The sequence below is a fragment of the Tympanuchus pallidicinctus genome, unplaced genomic scaffold (assembly GCF_026119805.1).
Source record: "Tympanuchus pallidicinctus isolate F22 unplaced genomic scaffold, pur_lepc_1.0 scaffold16, whole genome shotgun sequence".
In the NCBI taxonomy this organism is placed as follows: Eukaryota; Metazoa; Chordata; class Aves; order Galliformes; family Phasianidae; genus Tympanuchus; species Tympanuchus pallidicinctus.
This window is the reverse complement of record NW_026294679.1, coordinates 7,086,860-7,114,452: the sequence shown is the minus strand read 5'-3', so window position 1 is coordinate 7,114,452 and position 27,593 is coordinate 7,086,860. Positions and strand designations below refer to the sequence as shown.

Here is a 27,593-nt window from a genome sequence, read left to right as displayed (position 1 = left end):
GGCGGAGAGTCTGAGTAACCTGTTCCAGTCTTCAATCGCCCCTGCAATTAAAAAACAAACGAACAAAAAACAAACACAAAACAGAACCACAAAACAACGGCTTATGTTTAAGTGGAAAAATCCTGTATTTCAGTGTGATCTGATTTAGGTTCAGATATATACAGTTTGTGAAACACTTTGACTTACTATTTTTAGAAGGGATTATTGATAGTGAATTTGTACTGATATAGGACATGTACTGTATCGAACATCTTGTTTATGAAAAGCTCTTGTAAGATTCGAATACGGTCATGTGACTTATTTTTGTGAGACTTTTTCCCAACAGAGCAAGTTAAGATGTCAGTGAACAACATAAATCAGCATCAAGCCCTTATAGATACATAAAATAATTTAAAAACAGAGAGTTGCATGTAGAAAACAAATATTAGGTCTCAGAATTAATATACAGAAAAAAAAAAATTAGAGAATGTTTTGTTTATGTATGCTCATTTCTCAGGGAAAAACCTGAGAAAATTTTAATTTGGACGAAAAGATATGATTGAATGAAATGATCTTGAGGATTTCTGTAACCATTAGGGAAAAAATAGCACAATACCTTCTCTTTGAGTGCAATCAATGCATTTAGTTAAAGATATGCTAGAGACCGCTTCTGCAGTATTTTTATTCCAGAGAGTGCACTGAAATCCTTCCTGGAATACTCTGAGGATCTCTGTTACACATGGCTTCTGTCAGGAAAAATACCTTTAAAATCTGAATGTGAGGAATTTCATTCTGTGGGAGTAAACATTATGATTTTAATTTATTTTTCATCACTTTGCTATGCTTGAAGCCAAATAGTTAGAATTATATTTAAATGTATTTATCTCTTTGGGAATGTCATTGTTAATATTTGTTCTTCCATATTCTGTTCAGTTCTACTCTCACAAAAGCCTGGATAGGCTTATACAGTAGTTGAGCTTGTCAAATATAATTATTTTTTGGGAAAGTTTCTGAGAATTTTTTTTCTTCTTCTACAACTTTTGAGGAAAATATTTAAGAGTTAAAGCAAGTTTTTTTTTTGTTTGTTTGTTTGTTTAGTTTTTTGTTTGTTTTGTTTTTAAGCTGGAACTTTTCCCATATTTTCTCATTTTATGAAACTAATCTTTCCCTGCAAGTGTTGTCGTCGTAAAAAGTTTTTTATATATACTTTTGGCCAGCTCAGCCAATAAAAACCTTCTCAAAGCTAATAGGAGTAAGAAGAAACCTCAACATTTTTAGGTCTCTGGAGAAGCCTGCTACTTAAACCTGAAAATGTGTCCAGGCTCTATCTGAAATTAATGCTAATAATCACTTCATAAATATTTTTTTCCATTTACTTGTGATATCTGATAATGCATACACTTGTGTTGTTGTCTTCCATATATTTAAGACCATCTCTCCTCTACTCTTTTTGTAAGTCTTGTAGGCACTGTATTTTTAAGACCCTTAGCCTCCTGTGTAGTTTGATTAAAATCAGCCTGCCAGTCTGTTCATGCAGGACAGGCAGAGCTACATTTTGTAGCTTTGATCCTTAGGAAACAAAAAGGATTTCTTAGAAATTGCCATACTGTATTTTTGAAACATATCCCTAGTTAAAAGAGAGAAACAATTTTGCTGAAGCATGAATATAGGCTGGAAGACACCCAAAGTTTTATTGAGTTACTCTTCCAAATAGGTTTCTTACTCATTGCCTAATTCCCCTGCCATAGCGATTTGGAGCAGCAAATGAGATGTTTCAGAATTCCAAAGTATGCAACTGTGCAAAAGAAACTGAAGTAATTATCTCCCTGGATGTTTTCCATCTTTGCCCTGACTTATATACATATTTTGTTCAGAAGATGTTACTCATTATTTTGGGATCAAATTCTGCTCTGCAGATGCCCTTTCTTCTCCTATTCAAATAAAAAGAATCAAGCTAGCACATTCTAATGATTCTCCTGTAAGTTAGTATGAAGTATTCAATATAAGAAAATATATGATCTATGTTCAGGTCAGCATTATATAGGGACCTCTGTCCCTGTATAATTATCCTTAATTATTATCCTTTATTCTTTGAAAAAGTATAAGGTGCCCTAACTGAAAAAGCGCTATTTTCTTTGAATTTGGATTTTGTTAAAGCTGTTCAGCTACTGAATAGTTAATGTTCATTTGCACTTGCCTAATTAGACAGTTAGATCTTCTGGAAAATGTAATTGAAAAGATTTTTAAAGGGAAGTGCAAAAAGTACCCTCAGTACCCTCAGTGTTGCCAACTTTGAATATTTTTTCTGCTTAATGACTGAGGCCTTTACAAAGTGCTTTACAGTTTGCCCACAAGGTGGGAGCGACTCATGCAGAACTTTGTTAAGAGCCTCAAAGATTGCAGTTCTAACAGATACATGTCTATGTCTCATATATTACAGTCTTATTTTGGCATTTCAGTTATTGGGCTTTCATTACAATGCTCACGGTTTCACAGAAATGACCTTTGCCCAAACAGTACATACCTTAACAGTACGGCACATTGATCTACTACTCAACTGCTAGCATGGCAGCTCGTAGTCTCACAGCCTTACAGCATAATTTCTTGGAAAAACAATTTCAATTCTACAAGTCTCATTTTTCTCCTTGGTTTACATCCTGCTGAATCTGCTTGAAAGCTAGCAACCCGTCAACCTTTTCCTAGCTGCTTATTGCAAGTTTTTAAAAAATATGACATCAAAAATTTCCATTCACTAGCATTATAATTTTCCCCTGCATCTTTTTTGAATACTTTGCTGGATACGACAGTGTATCATTCAGTGATATAATAGATCAATGACACATCAGCCTGACTCTACAGAATATGTGAGAAAGTTGAGTAAAATGTAAGCTGTCAGTTGCCTATTTTTTGTTGGTGTTTTTTTTTTTTCTCATATTTATTACAGCTTGCAATGCAATAAGGGTTTCAAATGAAGGGGAAAAATAATGAAAGGGAGTAAAATTAACATGAAAAATTGGATCACAATGTGTTCTCTTAATCCTCACCATTTAATTTTCGTTTTATCTTGAAGAAGTCTCAGTTGTCACTTTCCTGATTTTGATCACCTCTTCAAGGGGGATAATATTAAATTCATTTCATTCTTTACATGTTATATATATATTTTTTGCCTGGTAGGCTGAGGGTATTTTTTAGTTCAGTTAACCAATTCTACTGTATTTTAAGTCATTCACATTTTCCATTGGTGGGAACAGTAGTACTTTTAGCCACAGGTCTATTAGAACAGTCTTGTTCTTATGTAGATAAGTGAACACTATCTCTCACATATGAAGAACAGAACAAAACAACCAAACCACACACAAAGCCAAACACTTTTGCTTCCACAGAGTGTATGTACAACACAGGAAGCTTAATCAGTTTTATTTGTACATCATGATTTCTTAGGTGGGATATTCTAAATTATATAAGTTAGTATGTGACCTCTTTTATCTTCGCTCTCATATCTCAGTCCTTCTGACTACAGAGGTGGATCTTCACTAAGAAATGGAAATAATGATAAAGCTAATGGTCTTTTCCCCTGTACACGGTTGATGAGATTTCTGTCACAATTTGACTATTATGACAAAAAATAAAAGTTCACTTGGATACTCATAGTCTTCAGAAGCCTTTTCTTCAAGAGCCACTCTCCTGACAACTTTTGTCTAGTTAGTCTTGTGATGGGCAGGACTAAGCATTTCAATTTCTCCTCTTAGCATTCTGTTTTGAAATTCTGCCTCTTTAGAAATCAAAAGTAAGTAATTTACAATTAATGTTGTTGTAGTCAGTGTTTGCCTCTGAAGGTGGCAGACAAACCAGACCTATCTCTACTTCTAGATGCATTCCATAATAGTTCTAATTATAAGATGAACAAAATCGAAGTATTTGTTCTATGAATAGCTGCTGGAAAACAGGTTCCATTCTTTTTTCAGAGGTTTAATTACATCAAATATACTCACAGTGACTTCTACTCTTGTTGTAATAGCGTTATTTACATCTTGAAATTAAAGCCTTCCTTTCATGGCCTTATCTGTAGGTAAAGACAGGAACAGGAGGCTGAATGAACGAATTTCTCTGCTACATGGGAATCCTTCTTTTTGGATGTTTTACACATGAGAGACAGGAATCAACAAGAACTATTTTCTACAAAGTGGTATTATATACATAAATCTTCTGAAAGACAGATACCTTTGGGATATTGTAGGCTGTAGACTTTTGTGTAATCCATTACCCGTGCTCATATAAACCTTTGATTTGTGGGTTAAAACCTGAGGCTGAGTAACCTCATAAATATGTTAATCCAGAGTAATCAAGAAAAGTGCTATTGAAAATACAAAATTTTTATTCCATAGTTCCAACAGCTTTATAGCATGCTCTTCATTTATAACAATAAACTTTGGGACATTATTCTTTTCACGCTTAAGAAAATGCTTTGCCCTTTTCTTGGCATATCACCAATGACTGTTACATATCTTATTTTGAGCAACATGATCTTTATGCAAAAGTCAGTGCATGTTTTGCATATTCTAAGTTTTTGATTTCTAAAATGAGCAAAACACAACAGAAATCTTAAGAATTTAGCTTATGTAGTCATGACTGTGAAGAGGAAAGGGACCTGGGGGTGTTGACTGATTCTCAGCTGAACATGAGCCAACAGTGTGCTCAGGTGGCCAAGAGGGCCAATGGCATCCTGGCCTGCATCAGAAATAGTGTGGCCAGCAGGAGCAGGGAGGTGATCATCCCCCTCTACTCAGCACTGGTGAGGCCGCACCTCGAGTATTGTGTTCAGTTTTGGGCCCCTCACTATAAGAAAGACATTGAGGCCCTGGAGCGTGTCCGGAGAAGGGCAACGAAACTGGTGAGGGGTCTGGAGCACAAGTCTTATGAGGAGCAGCTGAGGGAGCTGGGATTGTTCAGTCTGGAGAAGAGGAGGCTCAGGGGAGACCTCATTGCACTCTACAACTTCTTGAAGGGAGGTTGTGGTGCAAAAGGGTCTGGCCTCTTCTCTCAGGCAAATAGTAGGACCTGAGGAAACGGCCAGAAGTTGTACCAGAGGAGGTTTAGGTTGGATATTAGGAGAAACTTTTTCTCTCAAAGGAGGGTCAGGCTCTGGAATGGCTGCCCAGGGAGATGGTGGAGTCGCCGTCCCTGGTAGTGTTCAAGAGGCACCTGGATGAGGAGCTATGAGAGATGGTTTAGTGCTTGTGGCACTGATAGGAATGGGAGGGTGGTTGGACTAGATGATCTTGCAGGTCATTTCCAACCTTGTGATTCTGTGATTCTGTGATAATTCTTTTTAAATTATAATTTTTATTAGCATGAAGATCGTAGATTGTCTGACCAAACCAGATCAACTCTATACCTACAAAGAGAAGGGTGTTGATTTTTTCAATATATTATCTTATTTAGCATCAAATTTTTCCTGTTATATTTATTTCTACAAATGCACGTGAGCATGAACACATGCATTAAGTGGCGCAGTAACCATACTAAGTTCTGCAGTTACTCAAATGGCTAAGGTAGGTATTTTTTAGCAAAGGTGAAAAAATGTCTTCTGTGCAGAAACGTAAATAGATTTTTCATGTTTATAAACTCCAGAATGTGAGAATTCTGCTTTTCTTTGGGGATATAATTAATGTGTACTAATAAATCTCCACTGAATGCTGTTTATAGAAAGAGTGGTATTTAAAACTCACTCTTTTCAAGAAATAAACAGTGTTTTCCTTTGGTTTATATTTTATTTCCTAGGTACTGCAATACAAATATTTACTTTGCTTGTTTTGAGTAGCCCTGACTTTACTGTATGTATAATAATGAAAACTGAGTTGCTAAAAAAAAAAAAGAGGAACAAATAATGAGTTCTGGAATCTTACATTTCTTAATTCACATGAAGTACCTGTCATAAATTATTTTTTTTCTACTTTCTGTAATAAGTAACTACAATTTTGTATTTGGTACCTAAAGAATCGAAAGCTGAACACTGATAATTCGAGCAATATTCTGTTTTCCATGATGTATTAAGTTTCTATTGTTCAGATTAACTATATAACAGATATATCTCTCTGTGTGTGAATCTGATTTTATTTTACTTTTTATTATAAAATCTGGGTCCACTTTTTGGTGAGCTAAAAGTTGCACAGCAGCTAGTTCTCTCTTCATAAAATAAGACTGCATTTCTACATCTTGTGGAAATAATACTGCTACCAACGTCTTTAAAAGCAGAAGGGAGTTCAATACTTATTTTGACTTGAATCTCAGATACCTTTAAAATTCATTCATTGAGATACTGTACCACTGATTAGATTTGTGTGGGATAACAGTAAAAGTGAAATCTCGTCATTCCTGAGGGAGCTCAGTGCCCTCTGAAAACCTCTTTGTGATTTCTAAATTGATCTGATTCCTCTAAATTTTATTTTGAGTAATCTACAGGAGTAAACAAATTATATATTGATAAATAATAAGAGGTCCATTATTCTAAGCCACCAGGATAGCTTTATAAATTAAACTCATTTGAACAGTATACTTTTTAGTAGAGCCAATACAAAGTTATTAACTGCCTACAAGATTAATGAACTATAATGTTTTGGCACTTGTGTGTCCTTCCACAACATCCAGTGCCCCTAGCTTAGATTTGAAGAACAAGACATATGGATGTAATGGAGTTACAACGCCTACAGTCGTGTCCTGAAGCTGCTTGTTTTCTCCTGTATGCTGTAAGGAGCAAGGTGGGGGGATTAAAGTTAGATTTCAAGCAGAGGTTGTAATAGACACATGAATGATTACCTAAGTGTGCCATTTCGTGAGACATTTTGTTTTCCACAGAATTATGTTTCCCCCTTAATTTGCATGCATTTTCCACAGGTTGCCTCCGCTCAGTTTGTAAGCTTTTCCATTTATAAAAGACAGCTTGTTTCGGTGTCAACTTCTGTGGACTGTATAAGGAACACAACAAAGTCCTGTGGAGCTGTGGGTACTCACGTGCTGTGTGCTGGAGCAGTGCTGAGATGCACACGCTGCCACAGGATTCCCCTCCCCAAGGGTCGGTGAATAGGAGATATGGGGTGACTGTGGTGCAGGTGAAGAGCTAGTCTCACTTGGTAGACATTTGCTTTAGCTGCCCTTAGAGAAACTTTTGCCCTGATTTGACCAGTTAAGAAGCTGTGGTTTGGTGGCATTTCTGCATCCTGTCTGATCAGTCAGCGCTTCAGTGGCTGAGATCTTGACATGCTTTATGACTGTTGTGTACTAGAGTGTTGTATTTCTTGAATTTCAGAAAATTTTTAATTCTTCGTAGGAGAAAGAATTCTAAGGCACCATCTGCACTGTATGATAATTGTGGTGAAGTGACCTATTCACCTCAATGAGATGTACTGAGATTCAGCATTACAAGGCAAGTCAAGGGTATAAAAGGGTATTACAAGGGTATAAATATACCCTGACTTCACGATGACTTCATCATCCAGGAAGCTTTTGTCTGATCATTTACACAAATTCTCTAAAGCATATATTTTCAAGTTGCCTTCCAATCTCATCAGTAGGTACAGAACTGTGACTTAAAAACCAGTTGTCAGTTGGTATGTTCTCATACATCAGGACTTGAATTCTAAATCGCTTCATCAACTCTTCATCTAGCTGCCATTTGACAGAGCAGTACAACAGTAGTGTGCTGGCATTACTGTCTTTTATAGTTTCTTTTGATAAGAAGAAAGATAGCATTTCAGTTTTGCTTTATTAAATTAACGTTACTATTTTTAATACATGAAGTTAATCTGTATGGGCAACTAAGTGGTTTGTGTAGAAACATCAAACACATATAACTTGAGGATTTTATATGTTTATTTTTTGAATGAATAAATATAATTTGCAGTTTTTACTTATTTTGGTACTCTAGAACAATTCTAGTCTGTCAGTTGTTAGAATCTAATTGTTTATTATGGCCAAAATCATTATTGTGTTCATTCAGCTTTGCTTGAAAGATTCCTTTACTCCATTCCCTCTAATTCCATATTTAATTAATTTTTCTGTCAGCCCATTTAAACAAGTCCAGGCTTTAAAAAAAAAAAAAAAAAAAAAAAAGCAGTTACTGCAGAAGTTGTCTAGAAACTTTGCCATTTCACTCAGTTTTTGGGAGAATTCAATCCTGCAAAGATTTATGTCTAAAATAACTTTCTGGTACTGTAACTACTATAGATGCCAATGACTTATTATTTAATGACTTATTATTTAATTTTGAAACTTGTCACTTCTCCCTTGTCCATATCTTTTAATTTTCTTTCAATCTTTCATTGACTTTAATACTCAATGATTCAATTTCTTAGTAATGTCTACATTAGTAATTTTAAAGTTGTTTTTTTTTTTTTTACATACTGACTTAAACAGAAAATCAGATAGCAGTTCCCCTCTCCCAGTTTTTCTCCTTCACTAATTCCAGGTTATTAACTGTGTGGTATGTATTTGAACATATGTGTACATATGCACATGATTAAAGATAGCAGTAAAATAAGTGTGTGCATATTGATTTTAATAGGCAAAGTGCAAGTTAGGAAAAAATTCAACAATAAAAACCTATTTTAAGAATGTCATTCTCATTTGAGTACAAACTTAGATTGTCTTTCAGCCTCTCATCGTTCTGAGTAGTGGAAATAATATCCTGTAATTATTTGAGAAAGAAAGGGGTGGATATTTGGTTAATCTAATGTATGGTACTGTGAGAGACAGGACTTCAGCATGCAGAACTAATCTCTAGAAGCTGCTTATCAAATCTTGATACGAAGGCTGTGATTTTGAGTCTGGTTTTCTTGAAGTTATCTTTCATTCTCTATGTTATCAACATAAAAGTTTTACTACCAATAATTCTCGCAAATGAGAGGACTGTTTGTTGAAATTGGACTAAATTCTTTACACAGCAGAAAGCAGTAGGATTCTGCCAGAGGGCACTTAGCTCTGTACTGCTTCTCTGATCACTTCATCCCAGCAAGAGGGAATATTTATTTTCTTTCTATTCTAGCATTGGACTGTTTTGCAGAAATAGCCAATCAGTATTTAGGAACTCTGCGAGAGTTTTTATCTCACCTAACATTACTTATATCCTAAGTCTGACATAAAATCATAGTCACAGACTCCCCACCTTTGTTAGCAGAAAGACAGGGCAGCTCCACTGGGTAATTCATCCCACATTATTTTGGTCCATTTATTTTAGAGTCACTCATCTATCCTAAGCCTTCGTATCTCCATTGATTCCTATAAACTAGCTGGGTAATTTTCACTAGATTCAACTTCCACATGTCAAAATTCAGAGTTATATTCTTTCAAACTTTATTTTCTATTTTTGGCAAATCTGTGCTTTTCTTACTGTATTCTTTTGGAATTTTTGTTTTCTGGTGGAAAAGAATAAAACATAGTGGTTAGATACTACAGGATAATGTCTTTACAGTCTGTAATTTTGCTAGATTGGTTTCCTTTGAATTACAGAGACAGCTTCTTTTTCATATTAAAATACAAAATTCTATGTCCAGACTTACTGTTTCCATATGAAAGATGTACCCAAGGTAGACTTTAAATACTGTCTCATTTTCATGGTGGAACAGATCTTGACCTATTGTTCTGTTGGATTGTTATTGCTCTATGGCAAGTAAAAATAGCCAAGGTGAAGATGACATGAAATATCTAGAGCAGGGGAAAAAATTCTACTCCTTCAGATACTAACCTTTGGAGCCTGGAAAAACCCTTGTGTTCAAAAGTTTTTCCTATTTTAGCAGATACATTCTGTACATCACTATCTAGGGTAAAGTGTATTTCCGATGTCATGTATGTAGCCAAAGATTTATAAAAATTTAGAACTAGCACATGGTGAAATGTTATTTGTAATACATCCTTGTATACAGTGCTCTCTGAAATCGTCATCCAGTTAAAAATCAAGGCAGAAATATTGATAGAGAAAATGTGTAGTAATATTTCTGAAGTTAAAATGGGAAGATGAGGCTTGGAGATAAAAGTTGGATTCTTTTCTTAAGCCAGCTGAGTAACTAGAAGAGTTAGACAAATGTTCACACAAGTCCTTCATGTCTGATACAGAAGTTCTAGACTTCAAAGCTAAATCCAAGTTGAAAGCAATTGCTCAGAATTTAATTACAGAGAATTTTTCATAAAATAGTTGCTGTGGTTCTTACTTCTCAGTACTGATCCTCACAACTCCTTCACAAAACGAACCTTGAGACTAGGATACAAGAAGCCTTGGATTTAGAAGTATCAGTTTTAGGCATGTAATAATTTCCTTGCCCATGCTCATTTTTTCATGTTTCACTGGTTATAAACTCTCCATTTCTCTTTTTCCTTTCATGACTTCCCTATCTTATCAACTCCTCCTTTTCTCTTACCCGTCCTTTCTGCTCCACCCAAGAAAACTGTGCATTATATGATCTAACATACATATTTAATTAAACTGAGCAATCTTCCTAACTTCTACTTTGCTTTCAAGTCACCTGTACTGGGCTACTAAAAGAACTTGCATACTCCAGAACTTGACTCATTATTATCTTGTGAAAAATGTATCAATGCCTATGGCTTTGTCTTATTATGCATAGATCCTCATAGCTGGAACTTCGTAACAATTAGAATGTTCTGAACTACCCAGGAAAAATACTTTTCTCCTTGCAAATTCCTTAAGGTTGAAATTCTCTAATCATAAGACAGCTTTCATTTTTAATGGAGCTATATGCTGTAATAATTCTCTTAACATAGAAAGAAAGAAGGAAAAGAGGAAAGTTCAGAAAATGTCTAGGGTTGATTGTTGTTTGGGTTGGTTTGTTTTTTTCAATCTACACTTGAACGCAACCAAATTTATTTGTTCCATTGCTGGCCTAAAGTTCTGTCATTTACTGCTAAGAAAGTTCACAGGCAGTGAAAGGGAATCCACATAGTTTGGTATAATTGTTAGTCATAATCAGATCTCAAATGCATGAAGACTTCTAAAAAGCCACATATGACCAGGCCAGGAACAGAGTTTGATCATGTTGTGCAATTCAAAGTTGAAAGTTCTGTATAGTATCAGTTTGGTACTTACATATTATGAAATGTAGAACAACTCAGGGACTTAGGGATATTTGCAGATATGCCTTCAATATTAAGTGCAGTCCTTAATATCAGTGATAAGCAATTATAATAGCAATTATGGTCTCTATTCCGTGCAAGTGTGGGTGTGTGGCTGTGTGTGTTTGCTGTTTTAGAGATAATTATTAAATCTTCATAAGAAATTACAGTGAAGGGCTGAACTAATGCACGTTCATGTGAGGTTGTAGAAATGTTGCCAAAAGAATGTTTGTTGCTTTGTCTTTAATTCACTTTGAAATATTTTGCTTTATTATGTACCAGATTAATCTGTTTTTCTTTTAAAATTAGCATTCATTTTTAAATTGTGCAACTAAAATATTTTAAATTTATTAATTTTAAGCAAAAATGGATTTTTGCATTTCTAAAATCACGTTTCAGTATTTTAATTAGAATGGAAAATGGTGGTAGTTGAAAAATAGTTAACTATAAAGAAGATGATTTACATCAATGTGATTTATTAGTAGTTTCCATGTTGTTTTCAATTTTTATAACAAGCAAGAGTTACATGGGTAATTTCTATTAACGTTACTTCAATAGAAAGACTATATTTCATTGTGCATATTTTGACTCTGACAAAGACATGGGAGTTAGTTACTCATCTCACTTTATGGTGAATGCAGGTGTGTGTACACCAGACTGCAATTACACTTGAAGCTGATCATCCGTGGAACCATAAAGCCCCAGCCTAAAAAGAAAATGGCTCTGAAAATGTTGTAATTTACTTCTATTTTATTTGCAGATTGCCTTCTCACAGCACAATACTATCATGGATCTGGTGCAGTTCTTTGTCACCTTCTTCAGGTAAATTGCTTTTTCTTTTTTTTTGACTGAAATTGTGCTGATTCTGTTGCATCAAACAAATACCTTTCCAAGCTCTTTAATCTTAAGAAATGCCTGAAAGGAAGCCTTTAAGCTGTGTTCGCTAATTTGCACTGATGGAGAATCAGAGGAATGAAACTGCATGTGCAGGGAGCTTTTTGCTTTGTTCATAGGCTCATTGGTACAGTGTTCACACTTACACATCTGGCTGATCTTTATGCAGTACTTCATATCACAGTGATTAAGTGAAGCCAGCTTTATTTGACTCCAGTAATGTGTGTGCATGATTTTTTGTGACCTGTTTTATTGAATTATTAAAAATGATGGTTCTGTTCAATGTTTTGTGAAAGTTACGTTTTAATAAAAGACCTCAAATCACTTTTAGAGTTAGAGGTGAATTGTGAAAGTCACTAAGTGATGCAGAAGCTTTAGTGGGAGCAGTGCAAGAATTGGCTTCATCTGCAGCTGGGCAGCTATTCTAGCATCTGAACAAAACTCAATCGAAACTTCATATAAGTTCAGTTGTTCTATAAAATGTCACAAAGCTGATATACATGGGCTACTTACAGTTCTTTGAAATCTTGCTATGAATGCATTCCTCAGTAACCACAGTGTGTATGTAAAACGCAGAGACTGAGGGACCACTATGTACATCAGACTTTCTGTATCTTAAGAATGCTGCGTGTTTATTTTACAAGTTCACAGCACTGCTCTTCTTCCTGTTTTCATAACCATGCTTTGGGGAACTGTACTCAAGCAAACAGTTAAATGCTGTGAACAAGCAAACTTCTGTTAATTGCTGTCACCTTTAAGGGGGCAGAAACGAGCAGGCCCTGATGTATTCTGCATACAATATGTTGGCTAATGGAGGGCACTTCAACAGGTGATGCCAAGCATTCCATTCCTCTTCTTCCACTGCAAATGGAGCATTAAAATGCTGATTGCTTGAAGGCCAGTCTAGCAATAGTTCACTTTGTTTCTAGGGAATAAAGATCCAGAAGGAGGTAATATTCATGTGAACCTGTTATCCCATACTGAGAGAAAGGGTGTCCTAGCTGGCTGCTACGGTAACATTGCCTTTGATTCAGCTCAGTCTAATTAACAAGGCTTTCAGCTTACACTCAGCTCAAGAAGAGGGTCTTGCAGTTGTTTTCAGTATAGCATTAGCAATCAACCTTAGGAATTGAGTTGCTGAAATGCTTAAGGGTTGAAAGGTGGTAAGAGTATTCATCTATGAACAGCGAAACAGATCTGTGTGCTCTTTATTTTTATGGATTATTTAAAAGAAGATAATGAGGAAAGTCTTTCTTTTACTTCATTTCTATGTGTATAAGTGTGTCTTTAGGTATCTTCAGATCCAGACACAAAGCTTGTGATGCTGAAGAGTGTTCTGGTGCCTTTAGATGTAGGCAACATGTCTATGAGCATAGAAGCTCTCCTATATATCCAAGAAAAAAACTAGAAATAAAAAGAAAAGCATGTGTCAGAGTCACACTACGCAAAGCAGATCTGGGAAAGGATGGAAAATATCTAAGGAGCTTGAGTTGCAAATTGGTGCCATAGTGACATAAAAAGTTAGTAGCACTGTGTTCCCAAGTTAACAAACTCTGCCTGGGAGATGAGCCTGAACATGCAGTTTGGCTAATTGGCTGCTTCCTGTACTTTGTGCATGTTTATTTGGTTGTTTTTTGTTTGTCTGTAGTTTGTTTTCTTCTGCAGTTAGAATGAAAGATATCCATTGTAAACATCACTGCATTTTCCATTAGATTTTAAACTGGATGTTCTTTCTTTCCCTGGGAACAGTAGTCATAACTAACTGCAGAATATTTATGATAGAAACATTTAGCAAGGGCTAGCAATTAGCAATTAATTGTTTTTCGTTGTTGTTATTTGTTTGCTTGTTTTCACACTAATGGTTAGCGTTATATATATATATATATAAGTATATATAAATTCATATATATATCAAGTTATATATATATATATAAGTATATATAAATAATATATAGAGTTATATATATAAGTTCATATAACATGAATTCTCCAAAGTGACTTACAGTGGTCAAGCCTTTATATTACAACTTATATTACATTTATATTTATGTTATCATTTATATTATCATTTATATTACAACAAGAAATGCAGCCTAGCAATACTGTGTATGTATACATACTCGTATGTGCGTATATATATATGCATTTATATGTATATATGTATATGTATATGCATATATATATATATATACATATACATATATATGTATATTTTTAACTGGATAGTTAAGTGTAGTATATTAAAACATTGACAAATTATGGTGGTAATATTAACACCTACAACACATTGAGCAGGATTGTTGAAACAGCAAATGTTCTAATACACTTGATTTAAATTAAAAAAAAAAAAAGCTTTAAACATTCTCAATAAACAAACGTTTAGCAAGGACCTTCTTCCATCTATTATTATTTTGTATTTCTGAGCACGTAACCCTATTCACATTGGCTGCCTAGCTAAACCAGAAAGGACTTTTATGTAATGATGGTGTTTTTTTTTATCATTCATAAGTATAGCTTAAAACTCTTCCTTTATAGGGGTGAATGTTCTAGAGTAAAAGATGAAATATGCATTTTATTCATCCAGTCAGAAACATCAAAACAAGATAATTTTTTAGAATTTTCAATATATATCTACAATTTTAAAAGTGCTATTCTCTAAAGAATTTATTTTAAACTAAAAGTGGAAATCAGTTCAATTTTTCTTTTTATACTGGGATGTATCATTGTACCTACTGGCTTAATGACCTCTTCTCTAAAGCAGAATTGCAATCAGATATCTAAGAGCAGCACATTCCTAATAGGACTACAGAGACTGTAGCATCTGTGTTGCTTTAGTCTTTGCTTTTTAGCTTATGCCTTGAAGAATTTTAGCTGTTGCACCGATTGAGAAGTGAGGGTTTTTTCCACCTGCTTTGAAGCAGTAAAAAATCTCATTAGAAAATTTCACAGGCAGTGTGTGTGAACGATCTCCCTTCTTATACTGAACAAATTCCATCCCAGCTGCTGTAGAAAGTCCATTCCAATATTACCTTGAAAAATAAACATTCAATAACCTAAAATATTTTCAAATAAATTATAAATTATGATGGAGTTTTCAATGTTTGCAAATCTTTAAATCTTCAGATTTTAAATCTTTAGATCTTCAAAGTATCTTTAACTTCTGAAAACATTATTTTGTCTTTAATTTCTTTGTGCATATATACTATAATTGGCATATAATTATATATATATATAATATTATATATATATAGGCATATAATGACCAATATTTGTTAATTTTAATTATATATCTTAGTTAATTCAGAGTTGAAAGCCAAGAAACTCCTGAGTTCTAAAGCTGCTCTCAGTAAGATTATAATTAAAAATTTAAAACAGTGCTCATCCATTTCTTGCAAACTTTTTTGTATCAAGAAGATGAAGCAGAAGTGTTGTAAAAAAAATGTTTTTCTCATGATCCTGCAAGTTATTGATACAGATCAAGTTTAGTTATTCATATTGTTGTGATAGGCAATGATATTCATCTGCTACAGTCATAACTATTTTCGTATGACGTATTTCAAATACAGAATATCAGCCACTAATTAATTAATCAGGCTTTCCTCTGTGTATGCATCTTCTTTATGCTCTGAGAATGGTTCCTTCCTTTGTCTCTGGTTCATCTCTTGGGGTGGAGTTGCCAGCTGATACCCACATGTTAGTCGTATTCAGATTATGCCTCCTTACTATTATGGATTACTGAATTTATGTTTTGTAATCAGTGGAGTGTTATTAAGAAATATGAAACCTGTATTTTCTTGTGTATTCATTAAATGTTCTGTGAAAGCCATGGCCAAATCAGATGTGTGCTGTTGACAAATCTTTGTGTGCACGAAATGAAAGAAAGCAATATTCAAAATACGCCTGGAACTTACTGCAGGAGAAAGGCATGGGCATTTAGGATATAATGAAGTCTTGTAGAGATACAGCTGTAACTGAAGAGCCAGATATAGAATAGAATCATAGAATCATAGAATCACCAAGGTTGGAAAAGACCTAAAAGATCATCCAGTCCAACCGTTCACCTATAACCAATAGCTCCCACTAAACCATGTCCCTCAACACAACATCCAGCCTTTCCTTGAACACCCCCAGGGTCGGTGACTCCACCACCTCCCTGGGCAGTCCGTTCCAGTGCCTGACCACCCTTTCCGAAAAGTAATACTTCCTCATGTCCAGCCTGAATCTCCCCTGCCGTAGCTTGAAGCCATTCCCCCTGGTCCTATCACTAATGACACGAGAGAAGAGGCCGACCCCCAGCTCACTACAGCCTCCCTTCAGGAAGTTATAGAGAGCAATGAGGTCTCCCCGAGCCTCCTCTTCTCCAGGCTGAACATTCCCAGCTCCTTCAGCCTCTCCTCATATGGCCTGTGTTCCAGACCCCTCACCAGCTTTGTTGCTCTCTTTTGAACACATTCCAGGGCCTCAATATCTTTCTTGCAGTGAGGGGCCCAAAACTGGACACAGTACTCGAGGTGCAGCCTCACTAGCGCTGAGTACAGGGGAAATGTATCATATATCATATATCATGCCCTTCTGTATTACTATTAGTAACAACAACCCAAAGCAGTTCTTTCAATTAAATTTCATTCAGCTGGACTGGATGGATGCACTAAAACTGATTATGTAAGATGTCCTGAGAGCTTCAATAGCCGAATGGGCCATTCTTGGTGATAATTTGCAACAAGTGGATTCCTTCTCTTTACTAGCGTGCTGTAGTGAGTTGTGGATTTGTTTTAATTGAAAGTAAGGATGATAAAATAATTCTGGATATACATACTTAGTTTTGTGAGGTTGTCATGAAAATAAAGTGCAGTTTTTAAGGATCAGACCATATCCACCATGGCTGGATTCTCAGAAAATGTAGAAGCCTTATAAATCAGATTTAGAATATCTTCTGGAAAAAAAAGTTATCCTAGCAAAAAATGGATTTTATGTTTGGGGCTAGAATAAAATTGATTTTTATTTAGTGATGCATTGAAGAGTTTTTCCGTTACTTAAAAACAAAGAGTCTTACTTCCACTGGGACGAACATGTCTGTACTGCAGTGGCCAATTTGAGTTCGTGTTGAAAATATTTGATTTTGAACTGAATGCAGCTCTCTTTTGTGTTCTATGCATCACCAGGAAGCTTTGTTATCACGATAGAGTTATTTGATGCATTCATATTTCGTGAGAAAGCAGCCTCTTGTTATTAGCCCGCAGGCAGAGGAGATTCCCCAGTACCACTAGACTGGTTGCTCGACAAAACAACAGATGAGTTATTTAGTTCCCCAGTGAATAGAACTGTTTTTCGTTATTTTGTTCTTATTTTTCTTTCTTTGTTATCATCCTTTTCATTCAGTTGGAAGTGCATCTCAGTGTGCCACAGCTTGCAGTATTTTTATTTTGCCATATTGTGTTCTTCAAAGTAGAAAATATTTGCTCAGCTTTAAATCTGGAGGTGGCCTATGCATTTTCTTGATACATAGCAGATTTGAGGTTTGCCTTCCTTCAACTACATGTGTGTAAAATATCCCTTTTTTGACCTGATGTACATGTCAAGCACAGCGCAGGTTTGCAGTTTGCTGAACCTCGTGAAATGCTGAATCCCAAGTTCTGCTCAGTTAACAGCATCTAGAAATATGTTCTGTGTATGTTTCATATGAAATATGTTTCTGTGTATTAGCTGCAGTAGGAATCACGAATAGATTTGAAATTCTGCATTTTGTGAGTTGCATTTTCTCCTTTGACTGAATGAAATATTAAGTGTTGATCACAGTTGAATTTGATGAAAGGTATAAAAGAAGTATTGTCTAGGATGGAACAGATAGACATAGATGTATAAAGTTCATAGATGTTTCATGTATGAAGTTCCATATTTCATATGGTATATTCATTTTTATTCCCTCGCTGTATGATCTTGAATTTAGTTGCAACACCATATTAGCATCCAAATAAGGTTCAATTCCAACAGGAATTGAAAGATTTATTTATTTGTTCCTAAAAAAAAATAGAAAAAATAAAAGAAAATGTTAATCCTAAATAGCACTGCTCATTTTGTATTAAGCTGAAGTCTTGCAGTCCAAAAAAACACTTCTGCTATTACGAAATCTGAATGGAAACAAAGCTGCCACTTCCATAGTAGTGTTCACACCAGAGGTCTCTAAAGATGTAAAAGATACATCCCAAGACACATGCAGAAAGTGTGTATTTTGTTTTGATACCTCAGCCAAGTGTTCACCCATTGCATTACGTGTTTGTCTAGTTGTAGTCTGTGAGAAACATTGAAGGCTTTCTTGAAATCCAGAAAGATTACATTAACTGGCTTCCTTTGGTCAACCAGGTGGTCAAATAAAGAGTGAGACTCAATGATCTTTATGGTTCCCTTGGGAAATTCTATGATTCTAAGCAATTAAAGAAAATGGAAAATAAAAAGTAGAATTTTTCTTTAAGGAATAATGTCATTATCCACTTCTCAAGCACTCTGCCAGTCTGTCTTTGCAAATGCAGTCAGTATGGCATGCTGTTAAATGAGTGACATTGAAAAAATGAGTGATCTGCTTATGGCAGTGAAGGAGTACTGAGGGTCCTTGCGTTCAGTTCCGGTAAAATACAGAGAGGAAAGATAGCACCAGACTGCATGTAATAGTGTCGTTTACGTAGTTCTTGAAATATTAAATCTAATTATTATTTTTGAAAGGAGAAATCTGAATTCAAAAGGCATTTATGCAACAGGCCTCTTAAATGGAATATTAACAAAAATACCCCAGTGAAATTTCCACGTAGCAAATGAAGCATTTAGTGTGGAAGATTTTGTTATAAAAATAAATACGTGTGTGAATGTATATTTGGGAGTTGGGCTGTGTGTTAAAAAGAAGCAAGATTATGGCAGTTACACTTTGGACTCCAAAAAGTGCTAAACTAAACTATTAAAAGAACATTAGAATTGCATTAAGAAGCAGTTGTATCATTTATGTATTAAAACTAGGATTTAGTGTGTATGTATGGCTTAATTATGTTCTTTATAATAGTTGTCTTCCTATGCTTTTTCAGGATATTTTTTTTTTATGGTATTTTAGGAAAACGCTCTGCAGTTTCAAAGCTATTTTCCTTCTCTTACATATCTTGAACCATTTCAGCTGAACTTCTGAATATCAGATCCAAGAACACTAGGGTTTCGAGTTCTTAATATATTGCAACCAGAAGAACAATAATGATGATTCTTTGGTCTAGAAATCAGAGAATCCTTATAATGTCTTCAGAAAAACTTTTTTATAATGGGGATTTTAAAAGGGAGAGTTGTGACTTCTTTATACTTACAGGTTCAAATGTATTTGCTTCTTTGGAAAAATGAAGTAGAGATAGCATATAATGAAGGGAAAAGTCATTCAGCAAAGTATTAAACATCTTAATTATATTTGATTCTAGTATGCTAAACAATGCATAAACTTGGTGGCTCTCTAAATATGTATTTCTATGATTTAATATCAAAGTATAACGGCCAGACAAGGGAAACAGCATAGAGGAAGAAAAGAATGAAGGGAAAGCATTAAAGATGGTATTGAAACAATGTGAGTCTTTTGATCTGTAAGGCTGCTGAAATGTGGCTTTAGTCTTCAGTACTTCCCCAAATTCACTAATAGGCCATAATTAGAATGAGATGGAGTTTCTTTCCTTAACTTAAAAACGTAGATAATTATTATAAACTAGCAAAATCAAAAGCTGAAGTGAAATCTCATCTATTTTTAAGTTGAAATAATGTATTTCATTTCTTATTCTTTGTGAAAGTTACTGCAGAAAATATTAAATTTGGTATTTCAAAATGTGTCTGGAAATTTAATGGAAATAGTTTTTTTATTTTTTTCCCATTTTTGATCTTTTTTTTTCTGAGTGTGTGTGTGTGTATGTATATATATATATACACAAATGCATAACAGCACTTTTTGGAAAAAAAAAAATGGAGTATTTTAGCCATGAAGGGCAAGCTCATAAAATTATGTGAAATATGGAAGTCTTTTCCGTGAGTAAAAGAAACATAATCACACTTTATGGATGTGATGTTCTATTTATTCTATGGAGATTAATTTCAGTTCATGTTAGATTAAACCTCTTTAATTATAAATCATCTTTATTTCTGCTTCAAAGAGGTTAAAGGAGGAACTGCTGAGAGTTGAACTTCACATCTAAAACTTTATTGCATAATTTATTACAGTCCTTTTAAATTGTTTGCTTCTGTTTGATATTGTATTGGCAGAATGAAATGTGGATGTTAGTCTTCTAAATAGCATCCCGATGTACACTACAGCTGTTTTCCCTTTTTAGTTGCAAATAAGGGCTGTTCACACAATTGGGCATGCATTCATTGTTTATTCACTTTATTACAGTAGCTTCTGATATGGCCTCTGATATGTTTGATATGAAGACAGTGTGTCTGTGTATGTGTGTGTATAGATTTAAATCATTTATGCATGTAGAAAAAAATACTATATCTACCTAGATTGCTCCAAAAGTAATGCCTCCTATTTATCTACTTGGAAACTACCAAAGATACAAAGAGCACAGTAACACTATTCGATAGAGCAAATTCTCAGATACAAAACTCTGTTTTTCAACATAGTCACCAACCATTAGTTATATGTTTTAATCAGCAGTGGACAAGAGCCTGCACGCCAAACTCATAAACATCTGCATGCCCATCTAGAATGTGGTCTTTCACAGCACCATCACCATTGCTGAGATGCACCACCCACCCATCACCATGCTCATATCCACTGATTGCACTTCACAGATGTTCAGGAAGTGTTGATGAATGTCAGTGGGTGCCATTTTTTTTCTGCTTGAAGCAATTAGTTGACATATTTTTGCTTAATCCATGCTTCCATGTCACAATCTATTTTGTCAGACTTCCGCTCTGCTGCTGTCTGTCACATGGTAACAAAATCAATGGGATGTTCATGGAAGGTTCAACTTTTACTACCATACCACCAGCACCACCTCTGATACTGTGGGCCAACATAATAAAATAGGAGTCATTACTTTTGGAGCAGCCATCATACAATATGTATGTGTATATTTACACTTGGCTAATTAGTTAATAATTATTTCAATAAATAAATTGAGAAAAATCTAAATATTTAATTTTACTATAAATAACAAATACCATTCAGAGATGCATTTCGTTCTTCCTTACCTTCAATAAGAATTTTGAAATTTTGCTGCAATGCAAATTTCTGCTTTGTTGGGTTGTGCTCGTGCCTGCGAAGATAAAGGATCATTTTTCTACACTCAATATGTATTAAGAACCAATTGATAGAAGGATGCAGTAGTAGCTGTTCTTACTAATTAAGTAATATGTGCTATAGCAATGTTTCATTGATGCTTCTCACTTTAACTAATGTATAAGTTATCCAAAAAGCAGTAGATGCCATAGGTGTTTCAAGTTCTGTATTGTCAGTTATGTATTCTGTACTTAAAGTGCAAGGCTTTATTAATAACAATATTAAAGTTTTAGTTTTTTGTTTTACTTAATTTTGTTCTTTCTGAGTAAATGAATTTTGGTTACATTTTCAACATTTTGTTTAAATGCACTTCTCTAGGTGGTTCTTATAGTATGCTTTTACAGTATGCTGCTCTTCAGGTTTCTTTAAGGCTCATTTCTTTCATGGATTTCTTTAAACTCCTATTAAGTACTTCAAAGGTTTTATGGCCCAGCATGCATTGGTCCTAAGGAGCTGCTCTTGGTAGCTTGCTTTGTAGAAAGAGTATACAGATTTTTCAATTGCTAATTTTTTCAACTAAGTAGTTTTGTGTATGTTAAGGAGCAGTGGTTACAGCTGACTTAGCATGCATAAGCCTTTTTTAAACCGTGAGCTAAGGTATCTCCCCTGTACCCTTGTAATGTCTGTAAGCCTTCATTTAAAACATTGGTCAGTAATTTTATGAACTCACTGTGCAGAGATGCTGTTGCTGTTAATCAACCACAACACAGTAAAACAAATATCAGTCTCATTTAATATGCATCTTTACCAAAAAGTAATGTTCTGCCTGGGATGACCAGCTTAGCAGAAGGCCATATGTGTTTTTTTTAAGTGTTTCTCTTTTTTTTTATGAAGTTGGTAGTCGTGGTTGTGTGAGATACGAATTTTAGAGGCAACTTAATGTGACTTTCATGAGATGCTTCAGGTTAAAACTTATTTATGGAAATGTATGGGTTTTCAGGATTGCAACCAAAAATAGCACTTTAAGCACTGTCATTTGGGTAAGAAGAATTATCCACGTAATTAGCTTTAAATGAACTTGAAAGGTGTTGCTTAACTTGCGTGAATTCCACTGAGAGACAAATAAATAAATACAAATTTGCATTTAAATGACATTTGGTAGTACTTGAAGTTTTATATACCATATTATATCATTTGCTTCATATCCAGATGTTTCTCTCACTTCCCAGTTCAGAAAGCAAAAACTAAGGGGCTTAAATCTTTTGCATAGCTTTGGGATTAGAGAGGTCACAGTTGAATAAAGTTTTCCTCAGTTTCTTCTGTTTAATGAAGAAAGTGCAAAGGAGAAGTTGGAGTTCTAGAACTGTTGCTGTATTAAAGCAACAGGAGCAGGAAGGTCTGATTAGAAATGGGATATAGATCCAGGCTGACAAAAGAGGAATCATTCCTGCCATATTGCTCTATGTATAACAATAACGTGTCTAGGTGAAGAGGGAATGATTGAGCAGCTATTTGCTGATCAGATGCTGAAAATGGCATGTGGGGCACATGTGCATGGATCTGATGGTGCTAGTTGCTTCTCACATGTAGCTCTCACAACCAACAAAAGCCGGAGGAGAAATCTCTTAAATCCATCCAAATGGTAGTGGTGGCTTAGGAGGCAGTATATTTCATTGGCTGTTGCAGTCAGAGATCTTAGACCAGGAACGGAGTTCTGTTGTGTCTTGGCTCCACGGGGTCAATATTTCTTTCCCAGGATCACAGAATGGCCAGGATTGGAAGAGACCTCCCTCAAGGATCATGAATCTCCAACCTTCCTGCCACAGTTGGCTGAAAGTTACATATTCTACTGCATCAGCAGTTAAGGCTCCTTTCCTTTTCAGTCCTCACAAACGTTTTGATTTGGAACTGTGATACTTCACTCCCAGAAACATTTAGAATTGTTAATAATTGAAATATTGCTATTTCTAACCATGTTTGTAAAACTATGATTCAGAGCAATTTAATTGTTTAAAAAATTTATCCTGCTCTCATACATATCAGACTCTTAATATCATGTTTACAGTATTTCTTGCTTCAGACAACCCTGCTGAAATCTTTGAAGTGCTTGTCATGTGTATATTAGTTAACACGAGTGAAGATGGCTGAACCTAGCACGTCATAATCATAAACACAATGTTCTTGTCAAGTACAGTGAGAGAAATCAATTGCTGTGACAATAATTACTATTCAAATTCATGGCTTTAGAAAAATAATTGTTCAATTATGTTTATTTTAGAACAGCGACTGCTTCATAACATCAATTAAAATGGGCTCTATTTGCCAATAAAAAAAAGATAGTAAATAATACTTCAGCAATACAGCATCTGTGATCTCTTAGGAAACTCCTGCAATATTAATTTTAAAACATTAACTAACAAGACTTTTTCTGTGCATTAATCTACTTTAAAAAGCTTTCTGTTATTAGATTATTATTTTTTGAAGAATGCTACTATTTTTCATTCATATTTAAAACTACTGTAGTTGGGATGAATGAAAAGCTTTAATACCATGTAGGGCATGCTGCTAAGGTTAATGTTACAGTGTGAAATGTACTTTTTTTGCTTTTAGCAAAAAGGGGCATGAGTTTTGTGCATCTGTAGGGATATTTAATTGTTGTCTCCGCTCAGCAAAGTGCCAGTAATGTAGCAATAGTTGCCTTAATGACCTATCTCCTACTTTTTGAAAAAAAGATTTAGGAGTAGTTCTTAAAATAAGTGTAACTGTACACATATAGACACTCAATGAGACTACCATACACCTAAATAATTTTATGAATAGAATAACTAGTTGCTTATATCTCCATTAATAAGCAGGGTGGACAAACAGGTCATCTGTTGAATAAAACGGTTGGCATTAAGGAGCTGAAGTCCATACTGGACACATCTTATTTTTTGGCCAGCTCTAGTTTAGCTCTGTGAACCTGAAATCTTCCATTTCATTATATCCTGAGCTCTAAGACTGCTTGCTGTTACACTCCAAAGCCCAACATCCAATCCACACTAAACCACTGTGGTGCACAAAGTAGGATCACAGCCAAGTTTTAATTTTAATACAATTAAAATTATATTAGGTTTAAGGTAAAGATTTTTTTTAAAACTGTTTTCCTTTCATCCAATATTCAACTGCTATGCAAATTGGTGGCTTAAATAAAATCATAGAAACAACAATTATTCATGCATAGATGTTTACATATATTTTTTGGACATTTTCTTTTGCATGTTAGACAAAAGGAGAGTGAGAAAATAAATAGCAAAGGATGGAACATTTTGTTTTGTTCTGTTTATCTTCCACTTACAATATTGGTTCTAAAAATATTTGTATTCAATTCATGACATAATTCTTCTTACAGCACGGCAAAAGTGAGTAAATGATTTTCCCCTCTATTTATCCCAGTAATTTGGATTTGTTAAAAGATGATCTACATGTTTCATTTTAATTTGCAGATTCCAAGCAGCAACACATCCCCTTTACAATCTGTGCTAGCGACTAATCTTATTGGTTTTTTACTCCCTGAGAAAAGCTGTTTCTCACTCACAGAAAACGCTACCATCTCACTCCTCAGCCTCTGGAATGAACTAAACACGTCTAAAAGTGATGTCTTTAAGTTTAAATTTTTACTCTCTACATAACTAAAGTGGTTGTGCAGATGGTAATTATTCTGTGCTATTTTCCCTTTTTGTGTTCAAATAAACCAATCTCCCTTTGCAGGAAGATCATCTGTTTAGCTTAGATCCTGCTGCTAGACCATGTTTATTGCAGACCTGCTTTGGTCACTTTCCTCTACTTTGTCAGATATAAAATAATTGTATTCAGTGCATCCTTTTCAATTCAGCCATTCTTTAATTGTTTATTGTATCCTAGCTAATACTATGATGATAACTTCTGACCAGTCTGTACCATAAGTCATGGTGATGAACTATTTATTTTCAAGCATCATTTTTTAGCATTTCCTTATTTGGTTCCATGTTGTTTCAAGCTATGTCACTACTTTCCGGTAGTTCATTCCTCTGTTTTAAAGACAACAGAATTATGGTAACACTTGGGTTGCTGCAGCTTTGAGTGTGTATTCACATGATAACCATTTTCTTGGGTAGATTTACATTCATCAGTGTAAGTAGTCATTCACTCCATCTGTACTCTAGGACAATAATTCGTAACTAATCTGTATTGCAGAGGCACTTATCTATTTATTATTTTCATTGTGACAATTATGATACAGAAAATAACTCATAATAGTGCCAGAGTCTAATTCAAATTGTTCTGCTTCCAGCTAGTGTTTTTACTATGCATTTCTGCTCTAGATGAATGAGACCCTTAGTATTTACTCCCCTTGGAAACTCATGCACTCTGTAGGCTAGTCACCCGTAGGTTTTTTTAAGAATTGAAATGATTGAGCTTATTAATGCACTATCAGTAAATTGTCTTCTCAACTTTCGAATATTTCTTGATTATTTTATGTATTCTTTCTATGTTGTCAAACTCTTTTAAAAGAATGTGAAAAATGGAAGTTTTATAGGCAGAATTTCAATAAGTCGCATCAGATATGTTTTGGGAATATCCTGTATAGTGATACATTCATCTCCAAAGTGCTGCTTAATACTGTTCACCTGGTTATCTAAGGTTGTTTTACTTCTTTTTTGTTTTAGCATTTAAGCAGGTCATTCACACTGATTTGTGAATTATGTTGGGAATTGCTTCAGCCCAAGGAGAACACGTTTACTTTACTCCTAAACAGGCCCCAGAACTGTTGTCTTCACAAATACATGTTAGCAGTGATTGTGCATCTTGATGAAAAAGGTGCAGTTGATCAATTGGTACTGGCACATTGTGATTTTCTTGTCCTAAATACTATTAAATTTTCTTATCAGTCTTTGTCATGCGTAGACATCTCAGAGCTGTAGGCATCTCTCTCATCAAAACTGACTGGGTCTGGTACTCTGAACCTCGCAAATCCTTTTAGAGACATCTTTTTGTGATATTGACCACATTCTGACAACATTAGAGATATCAGCTGGTAAATTTTTCGTTCAGTTATTCGGTTACACTGATGTCAGTTTTGCCATAGTATTGTGCTAACTGTGGGTAAAAGCACATTTCTATTAGCATATTATATTCAAACTGGCTGTACTACTTTCTACATGCTTACTTCCACTCAGTAGTTTTCAGATGAAGAAATGGTTGCTTTTGGTGGTGTTCAAGATACAAACATGCCATGGATTTATGAACTGACATTGCAGTGTTTTCTGTCTTCTTCTTTTTTCCTTTTTTCCTTTTCTGATCTCACCTAACATCCTATTTGCTGTTTTGACCGTCAGTAAGAATTTGCTGATATGTTCAAATAATGATCTGAGATGATTTCAAGGCCATTTTCTTGGGTGGTAATTACTAATTTAGAACCTATCACGTACCTGTAGCTAGATTTATTTATTTTTCCCTTCAGTTCATTGGCACTGAATTTCATTCTCTTATTCTCTTGTCAAGTCACTCAATATTGCAAGATGTTTGCAGTCAATTTTAATTTTTTTTTTTGTTTTAATTTTATTGCTTTAAATAAAAAAAGACTTATCTTCACACAGCCTGATACAAGGTTAGTTTGAGAAAACCTATTTTCCCTATCTTTCTTCTCTTCATTATCTAGAATTTTGATTCTTTTTCTCTGAATTATAGCAGGAAAAAAACCCTGAAAGCAGGAAAAGATTGCACATGAAGTTAAGTAAACATAAGACACTCACCACTGTAATTTTCAAATTATTTGTATTACTTGTGTCTTTGAAATACTTGCTTCTGATTTTACACATGAAGTAAAAGATGTTTTGGCTGATTTGAGTAAAGTTAGGTGTGTGACCCAGCTTTCTTAGTGTACAGAGTGAAGCAGGAATTTGACTGAAGTTTCAAGACAAGAATTCTTCTGTGTTGCTTCTTCCCCCTCCAAATTAAGAGAAGCATTCAAGAAATTAATTTTTAAAAAAGGAAAATCTTGGGAAAGAGATCCAGTTCCTGGGGATAATGAAGCAGCCAGACAGTGCAAGAATTTCTTGGTTTCTTCTGTCCAGTTCACCATCCTTTTCAATTTCCACAAGCTTTGAGTTCATCATTCTAAACAACTGCTGCTGTTTCCCTTATTTATTTCTGTGTTATGGAAAAGCTTGAAATGGCTTATCTTTACTGCATGTTCAGCATGCTAATTTATAGCAAAATATCAGTACAGTACTCCTGCAGATACTAGCTAGATTGTAGTAGGAAAGATTATAAGCAGCTGTTGATGTAAGCTTAAAAAGTTTTGTTGCAAAAGTGTATTATTCTGGGGGTCAGTGAGATGTCT

At 34.7% G+C, this 27,593-nt stretch overlaps 1 protein-coding gene across 9 annotated transcripts in view; it reads left to right on the top strand.

The window, feature by feature from the left end:
- The window catches only part of ATRNL1 (attractin like 1), a 425,431-nt gene that overhangs the window by 200,424 nt on the left and 197,414 nt on the right, over positions 1-27,593 (top strand). For all 9 annotated transcript variants that reach the window (XR_008205315.1, XR_008205316.1, XM_052678077.1 and 6 more), the window contains exon 25: positions 11,861-11,922. Coding sequence is in view for 7 of the 9 variants with exons in the window: in XM_052678077.1 (XP_052534037.1) it covers positions 11,861-11,922 (62 nt within the window). In the remaining 2 variants the exon portion in view is untranslated. The remainder of the gene's footprint in view (positions 1-11,860; positions 11,923-27,593) is intronic.